Raw genomic sequence first — 14,871 nt, forward strand, 5'->3', positions numbered from 1 at the left:
ATCTAAGAATCATCACAGTCATAACTGTTGCCCACAATTGCCTGGATAGAACACTGATCTGTAAAAATTCAAGAACGGCATGTTTAATGGAGATCACAATACAGAATAATCGGAACCTCCCAATGACATGGAGACTGATTTATTATGGAGAACAAAAATCTCTCTATTTATTGTTGTTCAGCTGAGACTGATGCTTTGTGGCCCCATGGATCATAGCACACTAATATTGTCCATGGGATTTTCCTGGCAACGATACTGGAGTGGTTTGCCATTTCCTTCTCCGGTGGATTAAGGCAAACAGAAGTTCAGTGATTTGTTCAGGGTCACACGGCTAATAAATATCTGAGGCTGGATGTAAACTCAGATCTTCCTGACTTCAAGCCCAGTATTCTATCCACTGAGCAATCTCATTGACCCAAATCCAACTACTAGAGATCTTGTAGAAGGAATTAAAACTGGGGTGGAACAGAACAAGGTACCCATCATCCTTATCATCCTTCTACGGCTGAAGTTCCCAAAATGCTTTTAGTGAACTTACAGAAGATGGGTACTATACGTCAACATTTTATTCAATTAAAAAGGTCAATCTGAAACCTAGGCAAACATTCAAAAGAAAAACTGTGGGAGTAGAAACATCAAAGAAAACAACTGCTTGGCTACATGGGTCAATGGGGATATGATTGGGGTATAGACTCTAAATGATCATCCTAGTGCAAACATCAACAACATGGAAATAGGTTCTGATCAAGGACACAAGTAATACCCAGTGGAATTGCATGTGGGCTACAGGAAGGGGTAGGGGGGAGGGGAAAATATGATTCTTGTAACCAAGGAATAATGTTCTAAATTGACTAAATAAAATTTAAAAAAATTAAAATTAACTAAAATAAAAAATTAAAATTAAAACTAAAACTAAAACCTAGGTAAATATTCTGATTCTGCCTTTAGCCCTTAGCTCCTCTACTTTACTACCTGTGAATCTACAGGCATTAAGCTGCCAAATAATAAACAAAAAAGAATAATCATGGGTGGGAAAGTGACATATTGCTTTCTTTCTCTTTTTGAAGCTTACCTTCTGTCTTAGAATTAATGCTACATGTTGGCTGCAAGGCAGAAGAGTGTTAAGAGCTAGACAATGGCATTAAAGGGACTTGCACAGGGTTACATAGCTAGGAAGTGTCTGAAGCCATATTTGAACCCAGGACCTACCTTCTCTAGTTCTAGCTCTCTATTCCCTGAGCCATTAAACTATGCTGAACTATTTCTTTCTCACCTCTTTTGAATATAAGATAATAGGGATAAGAACTCAACTTGTGATTTCTTAAGTGTAGGAAACTCTCCCTCCCATTTATGTCTACACCTTCTGTGCAACTTAGAGTCTTACAGAATTGCTTAAAGAACCGAGACTAAATGACTTGTCCAGAGTCCCACAATTAGTACGTATCAAAGGCAAGACTAGAACCCAGGTGTTCCTGGCTTACTAGGCTGGTTCTCTACCCATTATGCAATACTGCCTCGTGAGAATAATAACAAAATCAAGAGCAACCATGATAATCAAGCCAACATACGTTGGACCATCTGTGATGAGGGCCAAAATATGACTGAGGTCCACTGTGTAGGTCTCCAGGTCGGGGTACGGCAGGCTTCTGGGCTCGTTGCGTTTTAGCATCTGGTCATTATCGTACACGAAGAGGATACCACCCTGCATCCTGAGCACATAGCCCAGGTTTGGGGGCATGTTGTCCAGACAGTAGGGATTTTCCTGTGGCTCTGGGGGTGGGTGGAAATCTGAAAAATATAACTGAAGTCATGGAAAGGCACAAAAGAAATGTGTAGGCATAGTGAGAATATTCCAAAAGGGGGCATTTAGATGGCTCAGTAGATTGAAGGCCAGGCTTAGAGACAGGAGGTCCTGGATTCAAATCTAGTCTTGGATACTTCCTACTTGAGTGACCTGAGCTAGTCACTTAACCCCCATTTCCTATCCCTTACCATGCTTCTGTCTTGGAAATAACATCCAATATTGGTTTAAAATGGAAGTTAAGGAGAGAGGGAGGGAGAGATAGAGTGGGAGGGAGGGAAGGAAGGAAGGAAGGAAGGAAGGAAGGAAGGAAGGAAGGAAGGAAAGAAGGAAGGAAGGAAGGAAGAAAGGAAGAAAGAAAGAAAGGAAGAAAGAAAGAAAGGAAGAAAGAAAGAAAGAAAGGAAGAAAGGAAGAAAGGAAGAAAGAAAGAAAGAAAGAAAGGAAGAAAGAAAGGAAGAAAGAAAGAAAGAAAGAAAGAAAGAAAGAAAGAAAGAAAGAAAGAAAGAAAGAAAGAAAGAAAGAAAGAAAGAAAGAAAGAAAGAAAGAAAGAAAGAAAGAAAGAAAGAAAGAAAGAAAGAAAGAAAGGAAGAAAGGAAGGAAGAAAGGAAGAAAGGAAGAAAGGAAGAAAGGAAGAAAGGAAGAAAGAAAGGAAGGAAGAAAGAAAGAAAGAAAGAAAGAAAGAAAGAAAGAAAGAAAGAAAGAAAGAAAGAAAGAAAGAAAGAAAGAAAGAAAGAAAGAAAGAAAGAAAGAAAGAAAGAAAGAAAGAAAGAAAGAAAGAAAGAAAGAAAGAAAGAAAGAAAGAAAGAAAGAAAGAAAGAAAGAAAGAAAGAAAGAAAGAAAGAAAGAAAGAAAGAAAGAAAGAAAGAAAGAAAACTCCCCAAAATGGAGTCATATGGCCTGGGTTTGAGTCTTACCCCTTTCACTACCTTCATTCATTCACTTATTCAATAAACATTTATTAAACATTTACTGTGTGCCAGACTAGGTGCTGGGGATATAAAGGGAAAAATATAGTAAGTCTTTGTCCTCAAAGGGTTTATATTCTATTGGGGAAAACAACATGAATACAAGTAATTACATATATAGATATAGAGATATATATATAAAAGTATATACAAAACAAATAGGAAGTGAAATGGGTGGGGATGGAGACTAGCAACTGACCACCCCAAGGGAGGTTCTGGGTAATGAGTGCCACTAGCTCCCTGAGATGCAGGGAAGGAGGGACAACTTTCCAAGCATAGAGGGGCAGGGAGGGGAGGGAATACTTGTGCAAAGGCACAAAAACTTGCTTTACTTCTCATAGTCTCAGGATCCCCATTTGTAAGTCAACAATTGTCCTACCTTTCCTAATTTAATGTATTTTAACATGCATTTATTAAGCACCAACTATGTACCAGAAAGACGTAGAACTGATACCTACTGATTGTGGGTCAGCAATATTCTTTTCAAATGAAAAGGCAGGAGCCACATCACTGTTGGCCTGCCAGAGATTATCACTGACCTTAGAAAACAGACCTAAAGCTGTACTGACTACTATCCCTGAATCTTTTTTTTTTCCAAAGAAAAGAACCAAAGCAAATGAGGAGAAAGGCAGAGAATTACAGGGGTCCCTGGGTTATGTCCAGCTCTAACTCTAGAATTCTCAGATGCATCTAGGACCACACAGTTGATCCCTGACAGGACTAAAACTTAGATCTCCTGTTCCTGCACTCACTCCTTTTCATGAGCTACCCCAGGAGAAAAATGGTCCATGGACAGATAAGGAGCCTGAGTTCTAGTACATCCCACTTGGCTGTACATGGCCAATAGCATGCAACTGGGCAGAACCAAAAGGCTCCCTGAAATCCTTCTGTGGGGAAACGGGAGCTGAGCCATCTGCCACCAGTGCACAGCATCATTCCACTGGGCATGAGTTCAACCAGCCCATAAAAGAGCTTTTAAGAGCACTCTTTTAGGAGAGGCTTGCCCCTGCCCTCGCCCTCGATTTTTCCATTTAAGTTATTTAGTCTCAAGTCTCTAATTGGCATGCTGGGATCATCAATGAGGCGACTCAGCACCTCCCCCAGAGAGTCTTCCCTGTCCACCAAATTCACACTGATCTGTCTTTTCTGGCCCCTGAGAGCCAAAGAGAGGCGCCAGCGGGCTCATTTGGCCACTTAATCATCTACTGCCTTTTATTTTTATTTCAGTTTTTACAAGTAGAAGCCTCAGCTCCCACAAAGAGAGCTTCCCAAGGGCAGGAACTAGGTTTTATAAGACTCCATATCCTAGCCCTGAACCAGAATAAACCTAGGCACATCCTAGGCACTCAATAAATATTTGTTGAGTAAAGAGAAATTCAGAAGCTACAACAGGTAACCTGGCAGAGTGGGACTGGCACTGTCTCTGGAGTCTTGGGACCCAAGTTCTAGCCTGTGCAAATCTCTTAATCTCTCAAGATCTCTGCATGAATTAAATGATGAATGCTGGACTCAATGGCCTCCAAGATCCATTCTAGATGAGTCCCAAAGAGATATTTTCCTAGAAAAATCACCTCCAGCTGATGAAAGGGTCTCCCAAATATTCTCATTTTACAGATAAGGAAACTGAAACAATCAGAAGTTGTTACTTGCCCAGAGTCACACAGCTAGCAAATTTCTGAGGCAGGATTTGAACTTCAATGTGCCTAACTTTAAGCCCAGCACTCTATTGACTACACTACCCTGCTGTCTACTGGTATGGCTATCACTATATACATCATCTTGTATCCCCCATGAGATTCTAAGTTCTTTGAGGACAGATGTCATTGTTCAGTCATTTCTAGTTGTGACTGACTCTTCCTGATCCCATCTGGAGTTTTCTTGGCAGAGATACTAGAGTGGTTTGCCCTTGCCTTCTCCAGCTCATTTTACAGATAAGGAAACTGAGACAAACAGGTTTAAGTGATTTGCCCAGGATCACCCAACTAGGAAGTGCCTGGAGCTATATTTGAACTTCAGAAGATGAAGTCTTCCTGACTCCAGTGCACCACTTAGCTGTTGAGGGCAGAAAAGATATTTCATTCATTTTTATATCTCCCTCAATTCTCAGCACACAGAGAAAGTGTGTAATAAATGCTGAACTGATCTTCTAGAAACAGCTATGGGAAAAACAGGCACCCTCCTTCCCTCTCTCCTTCCCTCCCAACATAGTTGATCATACCTGGAAATACTTCATCCCCAGGGCCTCCCTTCTCAGCTCTCTGTGGGCGCAGGTACTGGGCAGTGGTCCTTGGGAAGCGGTGGTAGGCGAGCCTCGCGTACTTCTCCCGAATCATCAGAGCCTTGGCCAGACTCTTGGCAGCCTGCTCATAATCCTCCACAGTGATCTATGGGGGCAGAGAGCAAGGGCATGATGGAGTGCAAAGGTTAAGAGAGACAACTAGTACTGGTCTATGAGGCACCTAAAAACTACCACTGATTCAGGAATGGATCCTGAGAATCCATCCAAGAGAGCAGCTGTTGCAGCATCAAGTTTATCTTGAGGATTTGATTATTTGTTAAAATGAATTTTATAATTGCCAATTAAAAAAAAATGGTAGCACCTTCAGGAAAGGAATGGCACTTCTGGGCTAGAACACCAGGGTGGGAGCTGGAGAGATGATGCCTTTAGGATAGAACTGGGAATGGAAATCATTGATGAATCAATGGTTTGCCTATTGTTAGACCATGCACTTGTTTAGAACAAAGGTCAGAATAAAAACTTAAGTAAACAAAAATGGACAAATAGAGTGTATCATTAAGGCCACTCCAACTTGACCTACTTAAGTGAGCTGTTGATGCAATCAATCACTCAATCAATCAACAAACAAATAAACAATAGGAAAAGGCTAAAAGAACAGACATTGACACAAACTATCAGCCAAAATGTTCTTGCCATGATTAAAGAGACTATCCAATGGAGAGTCCAACTGGACAAAAGATTCCCTACAGATGTTAAAGTCCTCTAGGTGCCCTTGTTTATGGATGACATTGGGCTAAATGCATCAAGCTTCAGAACACTTTAGTTACTGTAGTTGTTGAGTTTTTCAGTTGTGTCTGTCTCTTCATGACTCTGTTTGGGGTATTCTTGGCAAAGATACTGTAGTAGTTTGCCATTTCCTTCTTCAGCTCATTTTACAGATGAGGAAACTGAGGTAAACAGGGTTAAGTGACTTGCCAAGGGAGTCGCAGCTAGTTAGTACCTGAATCTGGATTTGAACTCATCTCCCTGAGTTCAAGTGTGATGTCCTATCTGCTGTGCCACTTTGCTGCAAAAAACACTACAAAGTCTCCTCAAAACCATAATTCCTAAGAAAAGTCTGATCTACCTAGTCACACAGGAAAAACCAATTGTCTATTGTGCCTATTGTCCAACCTATACTTTGCAACTAGATGGAAAGACCCATAGAGCTGGTATTTACACAGGTATATGTATGTATGTGTGTGTGTGTGTGTGTGTGTGTGTGTGTGTGTGTGTGTACTGGCTATCTAGCTATGTGCCAATATATACATGTATTGATTATTATAATTATGATATAATATAATAATTAATAGTAAATAAGCACTTATTAAATGCCTACTATGTGCCAGGTACTGCGCCAAGCTCTGCAGATACAATCCCTGCCCTTAAGAATCTAACAATCGAATGGGGTTAGACAAGGAAAAAAATACATATAAACAAGCTATATATAAAATAAATAGGAGATAATTAAATGAATTGAAAGGGGTTTCACATAGAACATGGGATGGATGCCCACATGTATATAGAGACATATTCACATGTGTGTATACATACATGTGTGCGTGTGAGGATATCTATGCGTATATATGTATTCTATGGGTATATCTTGAACACTCACTTCAGATGGACAATTAGTTGGGCACATAAAATAGGCATGACCTGTAGGCATGTCAGCTGGGGAAATAAGTGGGAGCACCAGAGCAGGTTAGATTGCATTTGGGAAATTGGGCAATGTTCTTGACCATCCCAAGCTTCTCTCTGAAATAAAGACCCATTTTTTTGGTATCAGTATTCTTTTTTTTAACCCTTACATTCTGTCTTAGAATCAATACTACATATTAGTTCCAAGGCAGAAGAGTGGTAAGGGTTAGGCAATGGGGATTAAATGACTTGCTCAGGGTCACACAGCTAGGAAATATCCAAGGCCAAATTTGAACCCAGGACCTCCCATCTCTATCCACTGAGCCACCCAGCTGCCCCTTCTATAGATGCTTTCTGCCTGCAATTCACAGAATACCATACTCTCTGAAGAATTCAAATTATGGGTTGTCCAAGAGGCAATGGAGAGTGGCATGGTGGACATGATGAAGCTGCAATATATTCTCAGTCAAAGAACTGTATAGAAGTGCACTCAAGAATATCCTCAAAAGAGCCAATAGCAGGTAGCTTTGTGGCTCAGTGGATTGAGAGCCAGGTCTAGAAACCAGATGTTCTGGGTTCAAATTTGGCCTCAGATATTTCTTAGCTGTGTGACCCTGGGCACTTAACTTTCATTAACTAGCCTTTGCTGCTCTTCTGCCTTAGATCAATACACAGAATTGATTCTAAGATGCAAGGGAAGAGTTTTTATTAAAATAATAATAATAATAATAAAGAATTGTGCAGAGGTGGTCTGAATGATATTTTCAGAAGAGCCAATCAATAAGTAGAAATGGGGGGGGGGAATCTGGGTGGCTCAGTGGATTGAGAGCCAGGCTCAGAGACGGGAGGTTCTGGGTTCAAATCTGACCTCAGATACTTCCTAGCTGTGTGACCCAAGTCACTTAACCTCCATTGCCTAGCCCTTACCACTCTTCTGCCTTGGAACCAACGCACAGTATTGATTCTAAGATGGAAGGTAAGGGTTTTAAAAAAAGTAGAAAAGGAGGTGGGCTTGTATTGGAACAAGAGATAATTAGCAGATGCCTCTTGAGCATCCACTAGTTGCCCACACGAAGTCAAGAGGAATGTGCCCTTGCAGACTGAGAAGGCATGAATGTAGTAAAGACTACACAACTGGAGGGGGTGCTCATATTGATAAAACCCCTTAGCCATTGAGGTAGCAAATAAATGAGAAGTCCTCCATTTGGATCAAAAAATCCAGCACAAAATCTGGGCTGGCTAGCTAGTGGGTTCCATGAAAAGGGCTTGGTGATGTAGGTGGGCTACATGCTCCATCTGAGCCAACAGGATGAAACAGAGGCCAGCCTCCAAGAGGAGGGACCCACCTTGGCACTAGTCAGCAGCCATAGGCTTGAGTCTGCTCTTTGAAGGGCCAAAAGAGGCAAAGCCTGGAATGAAGGCTGAGGTTTAGAGCCGGAGCCAGGAGCCATTAGCACAGCTTTAATGAACAGAGCTGTCTCCAAGCTGCTCAGCAGTGCCAGGAACAACAAATAGTTCTAGAAGATGCCAAGTGAGCCCATCACTCTCACATCTTAGATAATAGTCTGAGCTCTCAGAGTCCCAAGCATGGCTGAGCTAGAGGAAACACTGTGTTCCCTGGAGAGAGAGCCACAAGGGTCCTTGTATCCTACTGCTTTCTGATTCAGACGTTCCCACAATGCCTTCTGGGACACTTCCAATTCAAGAGAAAAAATGTCAACAGCTTCTCTGTCACGCTGACATCCGTCAAGCCCTGCCTAGCTAGCAATCCATCCTTTCTTTTACCTGTTAGCCATGCTAAGGCAGCATCAAGGAGAAAGGGACCAAGTCTAAGAAGGAATGATGAGCTCAAGAGGAAGCCTGGAGCAGCACCCTGTGACTCTGACCTGATGATTATGATGATGATGTGTATTTTCAAGGGACAGGTCTTAACGCAATTAAGGCATTGCCCAATCGGGTGGAATTAACACATTTAGGATGACTAACCCAAAGTGGCATGGCATGGGTACAGCTCAGCCCATTAACTTTCCTCCTGGATCCTCTCTCTCATTCTACATGGGCTTTACTAAGTTTCAGCAGCTGGCATTCCAGAGGCAAATGATGATGATGCACCAAAGGACAAGTACGGGAGCCTCCCCACAGAACCAGAGAATTATACAAATTTATATCTATAGACCCAAAGGCTCTCAGTGCATCCCAGTCGATTGTTGGAGTGACAAACACTTACCTAGGAGGATAATGCAAGGGGGGTTAATCAGGGGTCCCTGATCAACTTGGGACCAGCTAGATAGCACAATGGATAGAGAGCCAGGTCTGGAATCATCTTTTTTGGGTGACGCTAGGCAAGTCACTTAACCCTGTTTGCCTTGGTTTCCTCATTTGCAAATGAGCTAGAGAAGGAAATGGCAAACCACTCCAGAGAGGAGTACAACAAGGATGGGCAGGGAAGAGAGGAAGTTTTTCATGGAAAGCCTGAGAGAGAAAGTTCTGGACCTTGAGTTTCTGGCTGCCTTCTACCTTTTGATTCCCTTTTCTGAATACAAGTCAGAGACTGGAATTACTGAGAAGGGATCACAATTCTAGAGTTCTCAAGTTTGAGCACCCAGGCTCTGGATTTCATAGAGAGAGATTTCCTTAGCATCTTGCTCTTTAGAAGACCATCAACACTTCTGTTAATTGTCAAAATCTAGAAATTTCCAAGAGATCAAGAATTCTCAAATTCAAGCAGGGAATAGACAGCCAGGCCTAGAGATGGGAGGTCTGGGGTTCAAATCTGTCCTCAGACACTTCCTAGCTATGAGAGCCTGGGCAAGTCACTTAACCCCCATTTCCTAGCCCTTATTATTTCCTAGCCTTCTGCCTTGGAACCAATGCACAGTATTGATTCCAAAATGGAAGGTAAGGGTTTTTAAGGAGGGAGAAAGCATCCAGGAATGTAGCTTGGTAGTTTCATGGAGGAAGAAAAGGACCAGCAATAAAGGATACTCCAGTAGCTGGCAGACTGAAGTCATCCAGAGAGTGACCGAGGCAGAAGAGAAGCAAGAGTAAGAAGCAACAGACACAAGTTGCTCATCTGAGCGGAGTAAAGAGAATTTGTTCAGCAGTCTCCCAAAATGCATCCCTTCTAGAGACTGAGAATGTATTCAGTTCATGGGTTCCTATGAATCTCTTTTTTTTCCACACAGCTAGGTGGCATAGTGGATACAGACCTGAAGTCAAGAAGACGTGAGTTCAAATTCAGCCTCAGGCATCCATTAGATGTTGGACCCTGGGCAAATCCCTGAACTTTGGTTTGCCTCAGTTTTCTCTACTATGAAATGGGGATAATAAACAAAACAGCAGCTTCCTCTCCGAGTTGTTGTGAGAATCAGATGAGATAACATTTGTTTAGTCCAGTGCCCAGCACAGAGTACATATATAAATGCTAATTCCCTTCCCTTTTGTGTCATGTGTATTATTGGAGATAGATGAAATAAAGGCTGTCTCCACCCTCAATACCCATATTATATACTGAGTGCCTTTGGGAATCAGGGAACTATTATGCACATTTGGGGAAAACTTAGACATGGGCAATTATTTCCTAGAGAAAAATTCAGAAAGGGAAGAATAAGCAAAGAAAAGAGAATCATCTCTCTGAGGTCAAGATTCTGCCCAGTCCACATGGACCCAGAATCCCTGGATGAACCCTGGGAACTTTTAATACTCCAGTGCCTCCAAAAGAACCCTCCTTCATGTCAAAAACAAGCGTAACTGAGGAAAACAAATCAGCACATGGGCCAATAAGATATAGCTCATTGTGCACCCAAAGTCCACCACTTTTCTACTGAGAAGGAAGCCTGTAGCCCTCTGCAGGAACCATTGGTCCCTGCATTGAACCAGTTTTCAGGCTTCTTTTTTCCCTGATCTTTGAAGGGCAATGTAGTCCAGTAGAAAACATCTGGCCTCAACTGAGAACCAGAAAACCTGGGTTCAAATCCTGCCTGTTGTTTGTTGCTTGTATGAACTTGGGCAAGTCACTTCACTTGTGGTTTTCCTTTACTTTGTCATGTGGGCATCACTTATGCAGCTGTCACAGCCTTGTATTACTTCCCAGGCTGCCATTTTAGGATTATTGCACATGACCCATCTTCACACACCCTTCTCAATGCTCCTCAGACATGATGGCCTTTGCAAAGGCTGTCTGTCCTCCATCCCTCTGTTCTTCTTCACCTTCCTTCTTTCCTTCGGGCTTAGCTCATGCCCTACCTCCTACACCCAGCCTTTGCTGTTCTCCAGAGTTCTTAGTGACCGACTCTGGCAGAGGACTTTATATCCCCAATAGAATGGAAGCTCCCTGAGGGCAGGGATAGTTTGATTGGTGCCTTTGGGTCCCCAGCACAGAGTGTGGAACATACCTGTTGACTAATAAATGCTCATTGAATTTTCTTGTCCTATTTAATCCAGCTCCTTCATAAGGGAGGCAGTATGATATAACATTAAGAACAACAGTCTTGTAGCCTGAAGAATGAAGTTCAAGTGTCGCCCTTGACACATCCCAGGCAGGTGACCTAGGAAATGAGTTTACCTCTCTAAACCTCAGTTTCTTTATCCATAAAATGGGAATAATACTACTTCTATACCTTCTTTCAGAGGGCTGTGGGGAAAAAAAAAACAACACTTAAAGGGCCATAATGTATGTGAGCTGTTAATATTGTTTAAAAGGAAATAGAGAGAACAGCCTCAGTGACAGCCTTGAGCTCCCTAAAATCAATAATAAATCCACTATAGCTTAGTGAGAGTGGAAGACCTCCAACCTTCCCCTTCCTGCTTGGGTGTTCCCAGAATCAGTGCCCAGGGCTGTATGCACAGAATATGCCATGGATGCCAAAATGCCCGACTCTATTCTCTGGAGTTGGATAATTCCTGTACTCTTCCTTCAGTAAGTAAGCCTTGCCAATTCAAAAGTTTACATCTCAGAGTGACAGGGTCATAGCAGCCTAGATTAGAGCTAGGAGGGACCTCAGAGCTGATCTAGCCAAACTCCTTCCTGGCAAAGGTGAGGAAACCAACACGCGGTGAAGTGACTTGCCAAAGATCATACAGGCAACAAACAACAGGTAGGATGTGAACCCAGGTCCTCTGGTTCCCAAACCAGCACATTTTCCACTGGACCATTTTTGTCCTTCAAAAGTCAGAGATAACACGAACTGGAACGACCTCCAGGAATTGATGCAGAGTGAAAGGAGCAGAACCAGGAGAACACTGTACATAGAGACTGATACACTGTGGTACAACCTAATGTAATGGACTTCTCTGCTAGCAGCAATGCAATGACCCAGGACAATTCTGAGAGACTTATGAGAAAGATGCTATCCACATCCAGAGAAAGAACTGTGGGAGCGGAAACACAGAAGAAAAACAACTGCTTGATCACATGAGTCGATGGGGATATGATTGGGGATATAGATTCTAAATGATCATCCTAGAACAAATATCAGTAATATGGAAATAGGTCTGGAGAGTGTTAGACTAGGTCCCCAGATCCAGGGCCTCCCCCTTTCCCTATCACCCCCTCCAAGCCCAAGGAAAAGAAGGAGCAATCCAAGATTTCTCTCTCTGGACTCTGGGAGGCTGCTGGGTCTCTGTGGCTAGACTCAAACCACCTCAATGGGACATGGGCCCCCAAACAGAGCTGTCTCCAGACCCATGTAAATAATCATAGTGATTTCTACAACATTTTAAGGTTTACAAAGTACTTTCCATATATTATCTCATTAGCAACAGAAGGGACCCCAGAGGCTGTCTGGTTCAAGCCCATCATTTTGTAAATGAGGTAATGAAGGCTTAGAGAGAATGACTGATTTTCCCACAGTCACCCAGGCTAAGTAAGTAAGTAGTCAAGCTGGGATTTGAACCGAGATTATATAAAGTACTAAATGGGTATTGACTGACTCACAGTATCTAGGGCTGAAAGAAACTACCTAGTCCACCCTTCTCACTGTATAGCTAAAGACTTGAGGCCTCACTGCATATTATACAGCTGCAGATTTGAGGCCTGGGGAGGTGAAGTGATTTCTTTTACCCAAGATCACTCAGGTGGTAAAGATCAGATCCAAAACTCGGACCCAGATTCTCTGACCAGAGTCAGTAATCTTTCCAGTGGAGCATCCTAGCTGCCTTTTTCTGGGTGTCAAAGTCTCCCCTGCCCCCCTTTCACATGCCTAGAGCTAGAGCAGAGCACAGGGCAGAGCACAATGTTCTGTGCCACTGGGAAAAGAAAGAGAAAAAAAGGAGAGCTCTTACCCCAGCACAGTAATCCCCACTGATGGTGACACGCTGAAACTCAGGCATAGCAAATTCCCCAGGAGCTGCCTGGGACGTCGTTCCTGCAGGGACCGGTGTTGGGGGTGACATGGCAGGGCTGGATGATGGGGGGCCCTTCCAATCTTGCTGGGATGGCATTTGCAGAGACAGAGACTGAGACCGAATCATCTTGAAACTCTTCTTTCTAGGAGCCAATGATAAAAGAAAGCAGTTAATTAAGACCAGGAAAAAGCTGGCCAGAGGGGCAGGTTTTCTCTGCAGGGACACGGAGTCTTCATTAATGCTGAAGACTGGGTCATTTTGAACAGATTAATCACTGGCACTGGCCAGACCATTAACAAGCTGAGAATGACTCTACCTATGTTAGCATTTTCCATCCTGTTGTATGTGACACCCAGACACAGTGGCGGTGCCTTCCTGGCTCTGTGCCCTCTTCCATTCTAGGCATTCAATAACAACCTGGTTCAGAAATGGGTACCAATCTCTACCCAGTTCATCCACCCTTATCACCCCTCACCTAGACTACTGTCATGACTTCCTAGCTGATCCACCCACCTCAAGTCTCTCCCTAGACTCGAAATGGACACCAAAATCATCTTCCAAAAACATTGTCACAGTTCAGTGCTGGCCTTGGAGTCAGGAAGAGAATTGTGCATTGGATACTTCTAGTACTGGGATCCTGAGTGAATCACCTACTCTCTTAAAGACTTGGTTTTCTCATCTGTAAAATGGGGATAACAACAGCACTTGCCTTCTAGGCTTGTTTTGAAGATCAAATGAGGTAGTATGTAGAAAGTGTTTTGCAAAACTTTAAATGTTATATAAACACTAGCTAGTATGACTATTCAGCATCTTCAGGGGCACCATATTGCCTCTGGGATCGAACAGAAAATCTTCAGCCAGTGGGAAAATCTCATGACCAAGAGTCTTGTAGATGTGAGGTCAGTTTCCTCCACTTACTCGCTGTGCGATCTTGGAGGCTAGTTCCAGCCTCTTTGGACCTCATCTATACAAGTCTTGCTCAACATTGCTGAAGTCCTTCTCTAAGACTTAGTTCATGGTTCTCTGACTCTGGGTTCTAGAAGAGCCCATTCATTAATGGGTCATGTAAATGTTGGCCAAGGACCAGATACAAAGTTGGTACCAGATGACTTTTTTTCCATCCTAAGACCATATAAATGTCATCTACTACTCTAAGCAATTGCTCTATTGCAAATATTAATAATAAGGAAATAGGTCTGGATCAATGACACATGTAAATCCCAGTGGAATTGGCTACAGGAGAGTGGTGGGATGAGGAAAGGGAAAGAACATGAATCATGAAACCATGGAAAAATTTTTTTAATTAATTAACTAAATTAATTTTTAAAAACACATTTAAAAAATGTCATCTACTGAGACATGGAAAAGCTGCTGCTGAAGAAATCTGTTAGTGGAAAGAATACCCTTTCTTAAGCAGAATAGGGGACAGTTAGGTGGTTCAGTAGGTTGAGAACGGAGCCTAGAGACAGGACGTCCTGAGTTCAAATCTAGCCACAAACAATTCCTAGCTATGTGACCCTGGCAAGTCCCTTAACTCCCACTGCCTAGCCCTTATCACTCTTCTGCCTTAGAACCAATACATAGTAAGGGTGGTTTTGTTTGTTTGTATTTTGTTTTAGTACTCAATGAAAAAACCAAATCACATAGCCTTGAAACTGGGAAGGAAATGGCATTTTGCCACAGACAGAGGACATAATTGGAGGTTATGGTATCTTCTTCCTTTGTGACTCACGGGCTGGTTTGGGTTCATATTCAAGCTTCCCACTGGAGCCATGTTCAATTCTAAGACATTCTTACCAAGAGGAAAACTGGTTTCTTGAGAGCATCTTTCCTATATTGC

The 14,871-nt window shown here is 42.6% G+C and overlaps 1 protein-coding gene across 3 annotated transcripts in view; it reads right to left on the reverse strand.

Annotated features, from left to right (window-relative positions):
* The window catches only part of AMPD3 (adenosine monophosphate deaminase 3), a 72,635-nt gene that overhangs the window by 27,537 nt on the left and 30,227 nt on the right, over positions 1-14,871 (reverse strand). For all 3 annotated transcript variants that reach the window (XM_007497088.2, XM_007497087.3, XM_007497089.3), the window contains exons 3-5: positions 12,969-13,173; positions 4,986-5,151; positions 1,569-1,788 (exon numbers count right to left, since the gene is read on the reverse strand). In XM_007497088.2, the coding sequence (XP_007497150.1) occupies positions 1,569-1,788; positions 4,986-5,151; positions 12,969-13,173 (591 nt within the window). The remainder of the gene's footprint in view (positions 1-1,568; positions 1,789-4,985; positions 5,152-12,968; positions 13,174-14,871) is intronic.

This window comes from Monodelphis domestica, chromosome 6 (assembly GCF_027887165.1).
Source record: "Monodelphis domestica isolate mMonDom1 chromosome 6, mMonDom1.pri, whole genome shotgun sequence".
Lineage (NCBI taxonomy): Eukaryota > Metazoa > Chordata > Mammalia > Didelphimorphia > Didelphidae > Monodelphis > Monodelphis domestica.